General features: G+C 37.2%; 1 protein-coding gene across 6 annotated transcripts in view; it reads left to right on the top strand.

Moving 5' to 3' along the window:
- OPHN1 (oligophrenin 1) overlaps window positions 1-18,685 on the top strand; it is a 603,167-nt gene that overhangs the window by 464,786 nt on the left and 119,696 nt on the right. For all 6 annotated transcript variants that reach the window (XM_033439137.2, XM_033439136.2, XM_033439135.2 and 3 more), the window contains one exon: window positions 13,887-14,046. In XM_033439137.2, coding sequence (XP_033295028.1) covers window positions 13,887-14,046 — 160 coding nt within the window. The remainder of the gene's footprint in view (window positions 1-13,886; window positions 14,047-18,685) is intronic.

The raw sequence follows: 18,685 nt of genomic DNA, 5'->3' as shown, positions 1-18,685 counted from the left end.
GGTATAAGAGCTCCCCCTTCTGGTCTCCTGACTATATTTAATTGAGGCTTCTCTTTTTTTTTTCTTTTCTACAGGGGATAGGTGGTGACTAGGGTGGAAGGGACAAGGATGAGAGCTAGATTCCTCTGAGTCCTCCTTCTATGGTTTTGACTTTTGAGCCATATTAATATTTTAGGTATCCAAAAAGTAAAATTAAATGAAAAGGAAAACATTACAAACCCTAAAATGGAATGCAAAAAATCAAATGAATCTAAATGTTTATCAAATTCATAGCATAGTCATACAGAGAAAACAGTTATTTCATCTAACTTGTCAACACAGCCTCTGATTCATGCTAATGAAATATATTCTAAAAACAGGAAAAACTGCAAAAAAAGTTGTAAGCATCAGCCAGTAGGTTTATTAGTACTAGTAATATTATAATTATAACTTGAAATTATTTTATGTATATGTATCTCATAAGGATAAAGTAAAAAATAGTAAATATATTAATATTATCAGAAGCCAAGGTTTATGGTGTAAGAAAAAGAGATGTGGATACAAAATTCAAGATGTAAAGAAAAAAAAATTCTCTAATGGTAAAGTTGAATTGAGAATGCCAATATGAACTCATGATTTAAAAACAAAACAACAAAATCTTCTATTCACTTAACGAGTCTTGAGATGATTCTACCCAAGAAAGCAATAAACACATGTAGTGCCCAGATCTTTTGTCTCTAAATAACATTCCCTTCTCAAAAGTGCCAAGTCTTCTTAGAGAACTGGCTGATTCCAGGTCTGGGGCAAGGAAAATACAAGGTGAGTCTTGGATCAAGTATACCTTTGTAAGCAAAGAAGAGCTCATGCACTAATAGGGTCATGTCACAAAGATTCAGGAATCTGCTTGAAAAGGCTGACACTGATTACATCTGGAGCAACCGAAACATCAAAAACAATGAGTGCTGTATTTGATAATAACATTTTGAATAAATAAAAATCCATGGGAGGTAGTTAGAGTAAGGAAAGCCCTTTATTACTGAAGAATACCAGCTAATAAGTGTGGGAGGAATGATAGAATTAGAAAAACTAGTTTTCAAAAAGCTACAGTAATCAAAACAGTGTGTTCTTGGCACAAAAACAGACACATGGATCAATGGAACAGAATAGACAGCCCAGAAATAAACCCACACACCTATGGTCAGTTAATCTATGACAAAGGAGGCAAGAATATACAATGGAGAAAAGACAGTCTCCTCAATAAATGGTGCTGGGAAAACTGGACAGCAACATGTAAGAGAATGAAATTAGGACATTCTCTAACACCATACACAAAAATAAACTCAAAATGGATCAAAGACCTAAATGTAAGAGCAGATACTGTAAAATTCTTAGAGTGAAACATAGGCAAGACACTCTTTGACATAAATTGTAGCAATGGTTTTTTTGATCTGTTTCCTAAGGCAAAGTAAACAAAAGCAAAAAAAAAAAAAAGAACAACAAAAAAAATGGGACCTGATTAAACATATAACCTTTCACACAGCGAAGGAAACCATTGACAAAATAAAAAGACATTCTACCAAATTGGAGAAAATATTTGTAAAAGATATGACCAATGAGGGGTTAATATCTAAAATATATGATCAGCTCATGTAACTCAATATTGAAAAAACAACTCGATTAAAAAATGGGAAGACGTGAATAGATATTTTTCCAACAAAGGCATACAGATCACCAGACACATGAGAAGATGCTCAACATTGCTAATAATCAGAGAAAGCAAACAAAACCACATTGAGATATTACCTCACACCTGTCATGGGGGTGGTGGGATGAATTGGGAGATTGGGACTGACATATATACACTACTATGCATAAAGTAGATAACTAATGAGAACCTACTATATAGCACAGGGAACTCCACTCACTGCTCTGTGGTGACCAAATGGGAAGGAAATCCAAAAAAGAGGGGATCTATGCATACGTATAGCTGATTCAGTTTGATGCACAGCAGAAACTAACACAACACTGTAAAGCAACTATACTACAATTAAAATTATTAAAAAAACATGGACAGCACCAGATGATTTTGATGTTGTAAATGGTAAGGACAAAGTGTCATGCAGCGTTGATTAAGTGAAAGGTACTGATTGCAAAAGCAAGGGTGTAAGGATGAGTAAGAGGAAAATAATTTTTAATTGATAGCTCAGAAAAGTATTAATTTTATAATCTCATGTTTTGAATCAATCAAATGTGACACATTATAACCTGCTACCACTTTTCATACAGAGAAGGTAGCATTTGGCAGAGTTTAAAAATCAGAATTCAGCTTTTATAGAAAAATAAATAAGGCTTTGGATATGAGTATAAGCTTGACATAACTAAATATTTTTGAGAAAAATTAATAAAAAGGAATTTTAAATGGATGCTCCAGTTCCTACTTAATTTGTAACTTTTTCCCCTAAGTTCAACAGTATATCATAAGAATAAGTGGAAACATTCTGGAGCTAATTTTGGAGCTAAGGGATAATTTTGACCATGCTCTGCAAGTAAACACTACTGATCTGCTACCAAATGAGGCCAACTCCAAGGAAACCTTTGCATTCAAACCAGGAAATATCTCAGAAGAAAATGAAACCCACATATTCATTGCCATTCAAAATGTGGATTAAAGCAATTTGACATCAAAAGTATCCAACTTTACACAAGTAGCTTTGTTTATTTCTCAAGCAGATCACCAGTCGTGGTGAAAGTCATCCAAATCCCAGAGTTAACATTTCTACCTTGGTATTGTCAGTGGTTGGATCTGTTGCAATTGTTAGTGTTATTTTAAGTGCCACTATTTATATTTTAAAGAAGAAAAGAAATGCAATTAGATCGAGGACTGGATTTTAATAAAATAAACAAAATTGAAGGATACTGTGAATTTTTAAATTCTGTGTGGATCATTAGCTCATGAAAATAATTTTAAGAAGTCTGAATGGATACGTAGATTAAATATAAACACCCAGAGATATTTGAAATACTGTAAATCAATATTAAAAGTATAATTTTATTTACTCATTGTTTCATTTATCATCCATAGTGATAAATAAAACTCTTTTCTTCTTGCTAAACAAACAAACAAACAAAAAGAATGACTGTCATCAAAAAGGAATCCTAGTATGCTGCTGGTGAGAATGTAAATTGGTGCAGCCACTATGGAAAATATTTGGAGGTTCCTCAAAAAACAAAAACTAGAATTACCATATAATCCACTCCTGGGTATATATACAAAGAAAACAAAACACTAATTCAAAAATATACATGCACCCCAGTGTTCATAGCAGCATTATTTACAAAAGCCAAGATGTGGAAGCCTAAGTGTCCATCAACAGATGAATTGATAAAGCAGCTGGTATATATACATACAATGGAATATTACTCAGCCATAAAAGGAATGAAATTTTGCCATTTGCAACAACATGCATAGACTTGGAGGGTATTATGCTAAGGAAATAAGTCAGGCAGAGAAAGACAAGTCCTGTATGTTGTCACTTATATATGGAATCTAAAAAATAAAACAAACGAATGTACATAATAAAACAGAAACAGGCTCACAGGTGTAGAGAACAAACTAGTGGTTACCAGTGGGGAGAGGGAAGTGGAGAGGGGTAAGATAGTGGTAGAGGACTAAGGTACAAAGTACTATTTATAAAATAAATAAGCTACAAGAATATATTGTACAGCACAGGGAATATAGCCAATATTTTATAACTTTGGATGGAGTATAATCTATAAAGATATTGAATCACTATGTTGTACACCTAAAACTAATATTGTAAATCAACTACACTTAAGAAAGAAAGCAAAAAGAAAAACTTCGAGTTTGCAACCTCAGCACCCTGTTTCAGGCATGGATCAAAACCACTGAGTAAAAGAATTTTCAGGAACAAGATATTCATATAGTTTCAAAGTATTACCCACAGATTACTTACTAATTACAAATGGAAACTATATCTTTACAATGAAGTTATCTGGCAAATACCACCTTAATTAATTGATCAAATTTAGCATCACTAATAATGATACAAACTGACCTTATCTACCTTCTGATGGGATACAGTAAGAAGTATACAACAGAAACAAATATTTTTGCCAAGAATGTTTAACCCCAATCAAATTTAGCCTTTTAAGTTTACAGGAAATACAGGGTATAGAAAAATGCAGAATGTTTGACATTCTTTTAGACAACTGGCTTGGAATTTTTATAAAAGTCAATGCCCTGGGGAAAAAAGGTAGTGGTACTGTTTTGTATTAAGAGGCTAAAGAAACAGAAACAAATGCAGTGTATGAACTTTGGATCTAGATTTGAAACACCCACCTATAAAATAATTTTTTCATGATATTTGAGAAAATTTGAATATGGACCGGATATCAGGTGATATGGAATTATTATAAATTTTCCTCGGTATAAAAATGTTATTGTGGTTTTGTAGGACAGCATGCTTATTATTTGGAGATGAATACTACAATATTTAGGGTTGAAACAATTTACTTCTAAAGGGCTCAGAAAAAAAATATACAGAGAGAACAAGCAAATGTAGGAAAATGTTAATTCCTGAATTTAGGTATAGACAGTATTAATTTTCATAGTACCATTCTTTCAACTTTTTTGTATCTTTATAACCAAGAGTTATAGGGAAAATGCAAATAAAATAGGCTTAGTTCCAACAGGGAAATTTACACAGGAGAAGAAAATCTATGTGCTTTCAAAATTCACATAATTTTTCTGCCTGCCAACCACTGCTTTCATAAGCTATATGATAATCATAACTTATGCCTTCTTAGTGTGTTCCCACTGCTGGCCCATTTTCTAGGCTAATTACTGGCAAACACAAATTGACATCAGCCAATTTGAGATTCCCAATTATTCCATTCTTTTTGCTTTTTACCTATTGCTTCCATTAATCTGAAGTAGGAGAACGGTACAGGTTACCTCCCCCACAATCTCATGACCAGTGGCATATACAATGCAAGCAAGCCTCAGGCCTAATTCTGCCACTCACACAGGTATTTATCTCGAAGCAGATTCAAAACAGTTGTACAACCTGTTCTGTAAACTCAGTGAAGTCTCAGCTCTCTTTCCTTTCAGTTGCTCTGACTGCATCATGCATTAAAGTTTAAATTGAAACAGATGAGATAATAATACAGCAACGCAATTGTAGTTCAGGCAATAAAATCCCATGATCTAATGCCCAAATGCAAGACCAAGACCCCTTTGCAATCCTAGGCTTCGGCTACCATTCTATAGGGTGTGAGCTCTTAGGCTTATTAGAATCTTCTTACTTTTGTAATAATAGCACTTGTTATTTCTGAAGCAATACCATTGCATTGTAGAGATTGGAAAATATAGAAGAACAAAACAAGTCAATAAACAAAAATAAAAGCTTTCTATTTTCAGCATCCAAAAGTCACTACTATTAATATATTCGTGCTTTTTCTTCTGGATCTTTCTGTGGGTGTGGGTGTGTGTTTATGTATACACACACACCCCACACAAACACATTTACATTTTTTACCAAATTGAGGTTATGCTGTTCAGTAACACCAAACTTTTTTCAGTTCAACAATTTCCACCTTTTTTCAGTTCAACAAGTTCTACCTCTCCAGAGCATATTAACATTTCCTTAGTTGACCCAAAAATTTGTTTTTCTGTAGAGTCTTTTTTGTTTTTTTTTTAACATCTTTATTGGAGTATAATTGCTTTACAATGGTGTGTTAGTTTCTGCTTTATAACAAAGTGAATCAGTTATACATATACATATGTTCCCATATCTCTTCCCTCTTGCATCTCCCTCCCTCCCATCCTCCCTATCCCACCCCTGTAGGTGGTCACAAACCACCGAGCTGATCTCCCTGTGCTATGTGGCTGCTTCCCACTAGCTATCTATTTTACGTTTGGTAGTGTATATATGTCCACACCACTCTCTCACTAGTTTTGTCTACTTTCGTCATTGTATTTTTCAGCTTGTTCCCCTATTTTCTTTATTTCTTATAAAGTAGAGGTTGTATTTTAAGGCTAGATGGATTCAAGTTAACTATTTTGGGGATAGAACACATCATAGGTGATTTTGTGTACCTTATGCTGCATCACATCTGAAGATTCATAATATTAGTTGACCCACCTTACTGATGTTAAGATTGATCATTGCTCTATTCTAACCTGTCAATGAAAGCTTGAGAATGTCTATACAATATTTCTAGCCAATCCACAATCCATTTATCTTGACACATCTAAGCAATGAGAAGTCAGTTTGCCACCAACCATGCTAATTAACAGAGCCATTGGTGTTGATTGGAGATGAGGTTAGCTGAAGCTTATAGTAGCCCCTCTGGCTTCTGATTAGAGTCTTTTAAATACTAATTAATCAGCCCTAGAGTATGTAAATATGCATTTAAAATTAGAATACTACAACCATAACTGACCTGTCCTAGGGTGTGCATGAAAACTAACAAACACATATATCAAATTTCATCCATTCTAAAGGGCACTTTTCTTTTTCAAATTGTAACCTGAATTCTGGATGCATCTTAGAATCAATTGTTTCTTAAAATCACTGTTGTCAGATAGCAGTTTTTATCTAATTATCATAATGTCTACATGCATGAACATGATCATAGCTGCTCATGTTGTAGTCATTTTAGTTAAATTATGTTCATTGTTGAGTTTATTTTCTATTTAAAATGTCTTCAAAAATATTACATAATGATTTGACAGTGAAAGTTTCTTCTTTCTCAGTGGTACATACTAAAATAATGGTGTGATTGCAATTGATGACATTGCTGAAATTTAGGACATTGTACTGGCTATGTTGCAGTATTTAAAGTAAATTATGAATAATATAACACCAATGGTTGAAACCAAAGCTGTCTGCCCTTAAGGGCATCATCTTCAGGAATTGGGATGTTACCAAAAGCTCAGCTTCTCTGTATACCAGTGCCGAATCAAACCTTGGAGACCGAGTTTTGGGTGAATAGAAAAGGATAGCTTTATTATTTTGCTAGGCAAAGGGGGACACAGCTGGTGCATGCCTGAAAAACTATGTGTCACAACCCCAGAGGATTTGATGAAGGGTTTTATAACAGTGGTTCAAGGGTGGGGTCTCTGACAAGATTAGGTTATGTGTAGGGCCTGCACTCCTCTAATCTGGTCTCAGGTAATCATCTTGATGAGCTTCTCTGGTTCCTTTAGTCTTTCCTCAGGTGGTTTTCTGGCTGCTTCTCCCTTGATTAGCAGCTGTTCAAACCCTCCCTTTGGAACACAGGGAAAGTCATGCAGGCTGGAGTCTTGCCTACAAGAAACGGGGAGGCCTGGGAGCCCCACAGGGCCCTGCTTGGTCTCACTCCCCGCTTTTTACTTGATCCTCCTCAATCTTGAGGAGAACAGATATTAGATTAGAAAGGGAACAATCATTTTGGATAGAGATGTTAATCATAAACTCAGCAGAGGAACTTGGTTTTAGGGGAACTCGGTTTTAATCCCCACTTTGGTTTTATCTTTCCCCAAATCTTTCAGGGAACTGGGTGACGACCATTCTACTTCCTGCTGAGATGAGGTGTCTAAATTTTGGGGAGTAGATACCAAATTTACAATATTTGAGCTCCAAGTCCTGGATCCGAGTCTTATGTGATTAAGATCTCAATCCCTTGGTCTGCCATTTTGGTGCAACAGGCCCAGTTAGAGGTAAGAGGAATGACAACTGGAACTTTAGTAGACAGAAAAGATCTCATTTCCTTAGGAATTCAAGGGAATAAGTCTGAAGCCTAGTGTGGAACTGGTACTTCAGAGAGACTTGTTGTAGCCAGTTGTTTCCAAACCATTTCCTGTATGGGGAAAACCCATTAAGGCAATCCTGAAGACCCAGAAATAGGAAGCTGACCACATATCTGGCAGTTAGAATTATCAAAAGGATCAGCATATGGATGTATAACTTTGTACATAAAAGGTATGAGGAAGAATAAGAAAACAGAACTTTCATTCTGCTTGTCAGAACAAATACTTAAAGTTTCTGAGTAGTAAGAAGAATGTCATAGGATCCCTTCCATTTTTCTTCAAGCTGCTGCTCAGATCCTTGCTCTTTTTTTAAAATTTATTTATTATTTTTGGCTGCGTTGGGTCTTTGTTGCTGCATGCAGGCTTTCTCTAGTTGCGGTGAGCAGGGACTACTCTTTGTTGTGGTGCGCAGGCTTCTCTTATTGTGGAGCACAGGCTCTAGAGCACGTGGGCTTCCGTACATGCAGCACGTGGGGTCAATTGTTGTGGCTCTTGGGCTTTAGAGTGCAGGCTCGGTAGTTGTGGTGCACAGGCTTAGTTGCTCCGCGGTATATGGGATTTTCCTGGAGAAGGGCTCAAACCCATGTCCCCTGCATTAGCAGGCAGATTCTTAACCACTGTGCCACCAGGGAAGCACCCTTGCTCTTTTGCACACTTTCAGCAGCACTGGGTCTCCTGCTTTAAAGGGATGCAAGGGAGCTTCCAGGTGAGGGGGAGACCTGTGGAATACAAACTCATGCAGTGGTTAACAATTGACCAATCTGTTGTACATACTGTTTAATTTTTGCCTCCTGTGTTAGAAATGTTTCTCTTTCTTTACCCTTAGGAGGTAAGAGTGGTATCCTGTATACCTAGCCCGCTTCTAGGGGCCACCAGTGTACAAAGGAGAGCAATCAGCAAGACCTTTTTCCATTTTAGATGAGTTTCCTGGCATCGTTTGGCGAGCATTTTCTTCAGAGTGTGGTTCATCTTCTCACCCTTTCTGTAGATTGCAGTGTCCATGCTGAGTGAAGTTTCCATTTTATACCTAAACCTTTATTTGCTGTTTGCATTATTTCTGTGATGAAAGCAGATCCATTGTTGCTCTGAATAGTAGAGGGAAGGCCGTACCTAGGAATAATGTCCTTAAGAAGGGTTTTTGTCACTTCAGATGCTTTTTTCCGTTCTGGCTGGAAAGGCCTCTACTCAACCTTGATCCAGGTATAATCCTCTTAAATCTTTAACCAAAATCTTGTGAAGGAGGGTGGGGGACTTTTTAAATCCTTGTGGCATCCTGAGTCTGAAGGAATAGTATAAGGAACTCTCATATGCCTGAAAGGAACTCTCATGTGCCTATCACCCAGCTTCAACAATTTTCAACACGTAGCAAACCTTGTTTCATCTATATCCCTATTCATTTCCCCTCCTCCTATATTATTGTGAAGCAAATCTAAGACATTATTTTATCCATAAATATTTCAGTATGTATATTGAAAAATGAAAATTCTTTGTACATATAAACACAATATAATTATCACATCTGAAAACAAACTGTTAATAATTACTTAATATCATTAAATATTCTGTGTTCAATTTTCCAGTAGTCTCAAATATGTCATATATATATATATATTTTTTTTTAATAAGGATCCAAATAACGTCCACACATAGGAATCTTTTCAGATGTTTTTTAAGTCTCTTTTAATCTCTAGCAGAGGTCAGCAAATGTTTTCCAGAAAGGATTAGGTAATACATATTGAAGGCTTTGTGAGCTATATGGACTCTGTTGCAGCTACTTAGTTCTACCTTTATAATACAAAAACAGCCATTGATAATATGTGAATGAATAAGCATAACAATACTCCAATAAAACTTTATCTACAAAAACAGGTTGGATTTGGCCCAAGGGCCATAGTTTGGTGATCCCTTATCTATAGCAGTAGTTCTCAATCTTTTGTGTGTATCAGAATCACTTGGAGGGCTAATAAAGAACACAGAGGCCAAAGTTTGATAGGATAGGGCCTCTGTGTTTTTACCATGTTCCCAATCTGTAAGTTTCTTCTTCATCTCTTTCTTGTTTCTTATAATTTATTTGTTAAAGAAAACAGGTCATTTGTCCTTTAAAGTTTCCCATATTTTGAATCAAGAGGCTTGCTCTGATTCAAGTTCTTTTTTTTTAATTTGTTTTTTGGGGATTTGGGGTGGGTTTTTTTTGGTTATTTTGGGTATTGGGGGCGTGGTCTTTACAGTGGGGAGGGCAGACATACTTAATAAATGGTTCTATGTTCTTCCAACAGTAGACGTGTAATGTGTGACTGTTTCTTTTTTCCATTATTTTCAAGGGAAGGACTTTCTTAGAGTCACTGAATGGCAGAGCTGAAAGACTCTTTAGATTACCCAATAACCACCTCATTTTATAGGTGAGGGAACAGATATCCAGGGATGGAAAAAGATAGGCCCCAAATCATACAACGTGTTAGTGATGGAACCAGTTTAATGAACTTATTCAGTTTTTATTTTTATTTGTTCATATTTGTTGAGGTATAATTGACAAATAAAAATTGTATATATTTATGGTATATTACTTATATACCATAATGATGTTTGGTATATGTATATGTTGTGAAATAATTGCCACAATATAGCTAATTACTATATCTATCACCTCATATAGTTACCGTTTTCTCCCTTCCTTCCTTCCTTCCTTCTCCCCTCCCTCCCTCCTTCCCTTCTTTCTTTCTTTTTCTTTCTTTCTTTCTTTCTTTCTTTCTTTCATTCATTCTTTCTTTCTTTCTTTCTTTCCTTCCTTCCTTCCTTCTTTCTTTCTTTCTATGAAGAACACTTAAGATCTACCCTCTTAGCAAATTTCAAGCACAAAATACAGTATTGTTAACTATATTCATATTGCTATATATTAGATCTCTAAAACTTACTCATCTTATATAACTGAAAATGTGTACCTCTTGACCAACATCTCCCCCATTTTCCCCTCCCCCAGCCCCTGGCAACTACCATTCTACTCTGTGTCTGGCTTATTTCACTTAACATAATGTCCTCCAAGTTCATCCATGTTGTTGCAAAAGGCAGGATTTCCTTCTTTTTTAAAGCTTATTGATATTCCATTGTGTGTATATGTTTATCTGTTTGTCCATCTAAGGACACTTAGGCTATTGTGACTAATGCTGCAATGAATATGGGAGTACAGATATTCTCTTTGAGATACTGATTTCATTTCCTTTGAATATATACCTAGAATTGGGATTGCTGGATCATAAGGTAGTTCTGTTTTTATAGGCATTTTAATTTATGACCTCTGATCTAAACCATCTAATCAAAATTATTTTTTCCTAAACTGGAGGCTTTTTATAACCTCTCTCGACTCTGGTTTAAATTTTGATGTTCAAGAAGTTGTATCCATTGAGAACATGGGGAGGGGGAAGGGTAAACTGGGATGAAGTGAGAGAGTGGCATGGACTTATATATACTACCAAATATAAAATAGGTAGCTAGTGGGAAGCAGATGCATAGCACAGGGAGATCAGCTCAGTGCTTTGTGACCACCTAGAGGGGTGGGATAGGGAGGGTGGGAGGGAGATGCAAGAGGGAGGGGATATGGGGATATATGTATATGTGTAGCTGATTCACTTTGTTATAAAGCAGAAACTAACACACCATTGTAAAGCAATTATATTCCAATAAAGATGTTAAAAAAAAGAAGTTGTATCTATTTTCTTTAGTCTAAGTGGACTAAAGAATTTAAGATTTCTTTGCTTCCAAATCATATTACAAACTCCCACCTAATTAACTACTCATGATGCCCTTATTTTTGGTTTCATTCATCTTATTAACCCACAATTATGCCTCTTAATGATTTTCAAAATGTATAATAAAAAAGGAGAGATGTCAAATGGAAAGAAACCTCCCCAAAGAATAGATTACCTTTCAAATCTCATAAGAAGACTAAGAATGAAAAGAGTGTCCTAAATGGAATACCTTGAACCTCCATCAGAGAAACAGAAGGTGGCTTTTGCCTAAAGGGGCCCCCATAGGGGCTGATTTCTTGACAGGAACTAGACAAGCAGGCAGTGGGATGCAATGGGATGACTGTAAGACTTGGAGCCCAACAGATATGGGTTTGAATCCCTGTATTGCCATGTATTCACAAACTGTTTGACTTTAACTAAGTTCTTTACCCTCTGTGAAACTAGGCTTCAGAGATAATATACTCTGCCTTTTGGAGTTATGCGGATTAAGTGAGCTCTGGCATATTCAACCAAAGTCACTTTCTTTCAAAGCTCAAAAAAGGAGATAAGCATTTACACATGCTGGAGGCTGTTGTCTCACAAGTGTCCTTGCCTTGTTACTAGTGGTTTAGCCATTCTGGATCTCGGTGGCAGCATGGAGTTGCTTTTCCATTTTAACATCTGAAATATTCTGTCACTAAAGAATAAGGGTTAATTGCAGAAGTATTTAAACTGTTAAAAGGGATCCATCATCAGTCTAGCAATACCAAAGGCCTGTGAATAGTTGCTGTTCATTATCATCTGAATGGCACCCAGCCTTTGTCATGGGCTTAACAGACTTCATTAGAATTTGTCTAAGGATTCTGTCCCTGTCAATTACCTTGTTAGTGACAGGAGCCTGCCTATTAATGGAGTCAGTCTCTCAAGGGACTTGACCTGGGCAGGTTTTGAAAATTAGTGTTTGTGGCGGGCTGTTCCATTCCCTTATCTCCCCACTCCCACAGCCAAACTGACCAAAGCGCTGTACACCTTTTACTTAGCTGCCTCCAGTACTATATGAAAGAGTGCTAGAGGCTCTCAGTTCTATTAAAAATAATTAATTAGTATCTACTCTGTGTGAGGCACACACACTTGGAAGTTGTTTACCACCTAGTAGGAAAGGCAGATAAGAAACAGAAAATTGCAATATATTCGACTTGCCAATGGTGTCAATCAAGATGAGGACAGTGGGCTGTGAGAGCCCTGAAGGAGATGTCACCTAAAGTGAATCTCAAAGGATAGACATTCTTTGGATCTAGGAGGATGGAGACATTCTAAACAGAGGGAATGGCATGAGCAAAGATACGGAGATCTGAAAGAGCATGATATAGCCAGAAAACTTCATCTAAGCAGTGTAGTATATAAGAGTGTCAGACATCAGCAGTGCCTAGATGGAGGCTCCTGGAGAGGTCATTATAACAGCAGATACTTCTAATGGAATATTTCCAGGATACCATGCTAAAGCAATTTAGCTCTATTTATTTCACAACCGTCTGAGGTGGATACTATTTTTGCAAGTGGGAAAACTGAAGCCCAGAGAAGTTAGGTCAGCAACATTCACTGTTGCACGGCTAATGGGTGGCAGAGTTGGGATTCAAACCCAGGTCAGCTTCAGAGCCCAAGCTGTGCATTGGGATTGGAAATATGTGTCAAGTTACTGAAGACTTTAATTGCTACTTTGAAGAGAATTGGCAGTGTCCTATAAGTGATAGGAAGCCACTTAAGGTAATTTAAGTAAAGAAAGTGACTAGGGACCAGAAAATTTGGGATTAGAGGCCCTTCTCTAATCAGGCTAACTGACTGTGGCTTCAGCCAAATCTCTTTCCTTCTTTGGACCTCTGTTTTCTCATCTGTAATGTGAGGACAATGATAAAGTGCTAATCTTAAGGATCTCTTTTGGCTCTTTGAGTTTTTTGCCTCTCTAGCTAGGGCTGGGGAAGAGACTAGATTCCTGACTGGTGAGACTGGTAGGCACTTTCTCTATGTGCTTTGTTCTTTATATATGCTTTATACATGCTGTACCTCTTGCCCTGGAATACCTTCTTGCTTCCCTCCTGTCTTTCCAAATACTATAGCCATCCGCCCCTCTTCTCATGACTTCTACAGTGCTACAAACTAAGTTAGCCATGGCTCAGTTTGGCCCCTAATTATATGCTATCTTGTATTCTTTGCTAGTTGCTTCCTTTGTAATCTTTTCTTCCCATATATATTTTGGGCCTCTCCTCTTCTTCTACTTTTTAGTTTCTCTTACCCCCTAAAGCATCTAACACAGTCTTGGTTACAATGGGGTCTTGGAGAAAATCTTGTTAATCATTTTCTTTCTCTTCTGGCAGTGTGTGTGAGCACAGCAAAGAGAATCTTATGACCCCCTCTAACATGGGGGTGATCTTTGGGCCCACTCTCATGAGAGCTCAGGAGGACACTGTGGCTGCCATGATGAACATCAAATTCCAGAACATTGTGGTGGAAATCCTAATTGAGCACTTTGTCAAGGTATGTATTTCCTATCTTTACCATCACTCCTCCAACCATGTGACACTTTCCTCTAGCCAATTTTTAGAGTTGTGTCTTCTCTCTGGCTCAAGTTATAATGGAAGGAAAATCCATATGACACAATGACATTTAATAGCATTTCTGACCCTGTGAAATTCATTCTTTCAGCAAACATTGCTTGAGCATGCAACTATTTTATTATCAGACCCCATGCAAGATGGTATAGAAGAAAAATATCATTGTACATGCCTTTAAGGAGTTAATAGTATAATATGGAGACAACCATGTAAACAAAGGAAAATGATAGGTATAAAAGTGGTATATGTACAATTAAACCATAAGGAAAGCAATACTTATTAAAACCCCATAACATTCTAAAGAATTTAAGGTGTTATATTTATATGGTATGTAAAATATGAGGTAGTGTACATTGTAATTAGATCAAATGAAAAATCATGATACAGATAGAAAATGAACCCAGGAATGAGGCTAGACAAGAAATATTTAATGACAAGTCCTATACACTTGCTACGGATGGTCCTACATTTGACTCTAGGCTTTCTAGCAGCCAATGCCATCCTAGCAGAACATAATTCAATACAAACTTTTCTTCAGGGGGAGGGGACTGGTGATATAGTCCAGGTGGTATGCACAGTTCAAATCCAAGCTCTTCCACTTACTAGCTGTATTAGGTAAGATACAGGTTAGGCTGCTAAGATACCACAGTGGCTCCAACACAAGAGACATTTATTTCTTGGTTTGGAACAGTTCAGCAAGGTGGTCCAGGCCTGATACAGTGACTTGACAAAGGCTAGAACCCAGCTTACTTCTTTGTTGTTCCATCATCCCTAAGGTGCTGCTTCATCTGCATGACCAAATATCTTCTACATTATATCAATTGGGAAGTATGAAAGAAAGAAAGCTGAGGATATAACCCTTTCCTTTAAGGCAATGACCTGGAAGTCATACATATCACTTTTATTTACATACCATTTATCAGAATTTAATCTCATGGTCAGATCTAGCTATAAGAAAAGCAGGGAAATTTAGTTTTTGTTTGGGGCAGCCATGTGCCTAGCTAAGACTTTAGTTCTTTTACTAAAAGAAGGAGAGAATGGATATTGGAGAACAATTGACATTCTCTGCCATATTATCTGTGTTAACATTGAGCACTGTAACTTCTCTGATAGTCATTGTGTTTCAGCTGAAATGTGAAGATGATAATAAACACATGCTATGTGAGAGTTACATGCCCAAGGCCATTTAGCTAGTGAGAGAGCTAGAATTTAAATCCATGTACGTGGCTCAGAGTTGAAGTACTTAATCACTATACAGTGCTGCCTTACCAATCATTTTGGTACAATGATATTATTGGGTATATACAGGACACTTTGGGATTATCAAGGATGGGTACTTGCAGAGAAGTACAACCTATGTCAATACTTAAAGTGGGAAAGAAAGGGAAATAGGGAAAAGAAATTTCAAGGAGATGGTTCAGCATGAACAAAGGCCCAAGGACCTAAAACCCCAAACCATTTTATATTGTTGGAACATGAAATGGAAATAGGAGTGGCAAGAGATGTGACTGGAGGCAGACGGTGGCCATGTTCTAAAAGGACTAGGCTTTGTCTAATTAAGGAGTTTGGAATGTTTGAAATTGTTCTTGCAGGCTTGGGAAAGCCTTGCTTCAAATTAGAGTAGTATGATGAATAGAGTTAAATTTGGGTGACTGTGTGGATGGGGCTCTACTTCATACATATAAGAAATACAGAATGGGAAAATTTTAGAAAGATGGAGCAAAAGCTCAGTTTGGGGCAGATTGGATTTGAGATTTCTGGAATATATCGAGAGAGCAATATCTAGGAAGTAGTTGACTATGAATCCAAAGCAGGGATCGGCGAACTTTTTATTGAAGAACCATATAATAAATATTCTAGGCTTTGCAGGTCATAGATGTGTGTCACAACTACTCAACTCCACCTTTGTATTGGGAAAGCAGTCATAGATAACATAAACGAATGTTCTAATAAAACTTTATTGACAAAACTGGCAGCAGACCTGTGGGCTGTAATTTTCTGACTCTTGGTCTATAGCCCAGATATCATTTATTGATTAACTGATTAGTTCATTCATTCAGAAAATATGTTTTGAGTATCCACATTTGCCAGGTACTGTTTTAGGCATGGGGATACAGCCCTCATGTAATTTAGAAAAACAGTATCAATATAACTAAAATATATAATATATTAAATGGTAATGAGCATTAAGATGAACAGTAAAGCCGAAAAGGGGAATAGGGAGGGTTGAGAAGTGGTTTTCACATTTTAAATACAGTGGCCAGGAAGACCTCATTGAGAAGGACTTTTGAGCAGAGACCCATAGGAAATAAAGGAATTGTTCATTCAGATATCTGGGGGGAAATCATTCTAGGCTGAAGAAATGGTAAGTGGAAAATCCCTGAGGCAGAAATGTGTATATCATGTTCATGGTACAAAAAGGAGGCCAGAAGGATTAATCAAAAGAGGAAACAGAAGAAGATGGTTCAGGGAGGAAATGGAGAGGGAAAGCTAAATAGATCCTATAGGGCCTTAGACCCATTGGAAGGATTTTGACTTTACTATCTGAGTAGAATGAGGTTTTTGACTAGAGAAATGACATGATTTGACTTATATTTAATAGGACTATTCTGGATGCTGTGTGGATAATAGCTGTAGGGGGACAAGGGTAGACACAAAGAGTCTAATTAAGAGCCTGTTTCAATAATGCAATCAAGAAATGGTTTGTACCTTGGATGGCGGTGGTGACAGTGGATATGGTGAGAAAGTGGTCAGATTCTAAATAATTTTGAAGGCAGAGCTGACAGGACTTGCTAACAAATCATGTGGAATGTGGGAGAGAGAGAGGAGCCATGGATAACTTCAAGGTTTTATATCAGAGCAACTAGAAGGATGAAGTTTCCATTTACTGTGATGGACAGGCTGAGGGAGAAGAAGATTTGAAAAAAAGAGCAGGAGTTCAGTTTGGGACAAGTTAAGATAGATATGCCTATGAGACATCTGAGGTCAGAGAATAAAACAGGATTAGGGAAATAAAGTTGGCCTTCCATAGCATAGAGGCAGTGGTTAAAACCATGCAAGTCTTGCCTAGGGATACTTGTAGCAAGACAATAAATGTTAGACCAAAGATTGAAATCTAGGGAGTGCCAATGTTTTAAGGGCCATTAGAAAAGACCACAAAACAGATCAAAAAGAATGTTCAGTAGCATGAGAATGAGGAGATAGGGGAGCCATAGACTCCTGGAGAGGAGATAGTTTTTGGAAGAAAGAGTGGACAGTGGTTTCCGTTTCCCAAGACAAGTCATCTAGGACAGGAACTGAAAAGTATTTACTGCTTTAAGTGTTTTTTTTTAAATTTTTAAATATAAGCAATACATATACATGGTAAAAATTTCCAACCATGAAGAAAGTATAGAATGAAAAATAATTCCACCCTTTACTTATTCTCAACTCCTAGTTCCAAACGTCATTTCAATAATTTCTTCTTTGGCATTCCTGCAAAGAAAAACAATACATATATATACATACACATGCATTAATATATTTGATAGATTTTAATATGCATATTTTATTTCTCTACTGAGAAAGCCTAAAAACCCTAGACATTATATGTAAAAGCAACACAAAACAGAAAAAGCCTCACAGACTTAGAGAACAAACTTATGGTTACCAGGGGGGAAGGGGGGGAGGGATAGATTGAGAGTTTTGGGGTTTTTTTTTTGTGGTACGTGGGCCTCTCACTGTTGTGGCCTCTCCCGTTGTGGAGCACAGGCTCTGGACACGGAGGCTCAGCGGCCATGGCTCACGGGCACAGCTGCTCCGCGGCATGTGGGATCTTCCCAGACCGGGGCACGAACCCGTGTCCCCTGCATCAGCAGGCGGACTCTCAACCACTGCGCCACCAGGGAAGCCTGCAGATTGGGAGTTTAAGATTGACATGTACACACTGCTATATTTAAAATAGATAACCAACAAGGGCCTACTGTATAGCACAGGGAATGCTGCTCAATATTCTGTAATAACCTAAATGGGAGAAGAATTTGGAAAAGAATAGATTATGTGTATATGTATAACTGAATCACTTTGCTATACACCTGAAACTAATGCAACATTATTAATCAAGTATGCTCTGATATAAGATAAAAATATAAAAAAGAAAACTTAAAAAACAAACAAAAAATGAAGACTCTGTAACATGAAGGGAACAAGGCACACCAGACCATGTACGGACCTTGGGACCTGAGGAATGACATGGCCACAAGTCATCAGGGTTTTGATTTTGCCTCATGTCTTCCATATTGGGTAGTGTAGAAGCTGACAACCTAAGAACACCAACGGGTGTAGTCAAAAGAGGTCCCAGCAAAAGCCTGCTCTCTCTGTCCAAAGGAACTGGAAAGGAACAGCCTAATGACAAAAAAATTTAGATAATAACCCCTTCACCACAAAATGCCACCAAAAACTTGAGGCCTCACCCCCACCCTCAGAAAATGCTGAGTGGAAAGACTAGACTTCTATCTTTGCCAGTCTGTAACAAGGCACCTCAACCAACCTCTTCCTGCCCCATGTGGTTGTGTCAAGGAGGC

This window comes from Orcinus orca, chromosome X (assembly GCF_937001465.1).
Source record: "Orcinus orca chromosome X, mOrcOrc1.1, whole genome shotgun sequence".
NCBI classification, from domain to species: domain Eukaryota; kingdom Metazoa; phylum Chordata; class Mammalia; order Artiodactyla; family Delphinidae; genus Orcinus; species Orcinus orca.
Note: the sequence above shows the minus strand (reverse complement) of the source record. Positions and strands in the feature narration are given on the sequence as shown.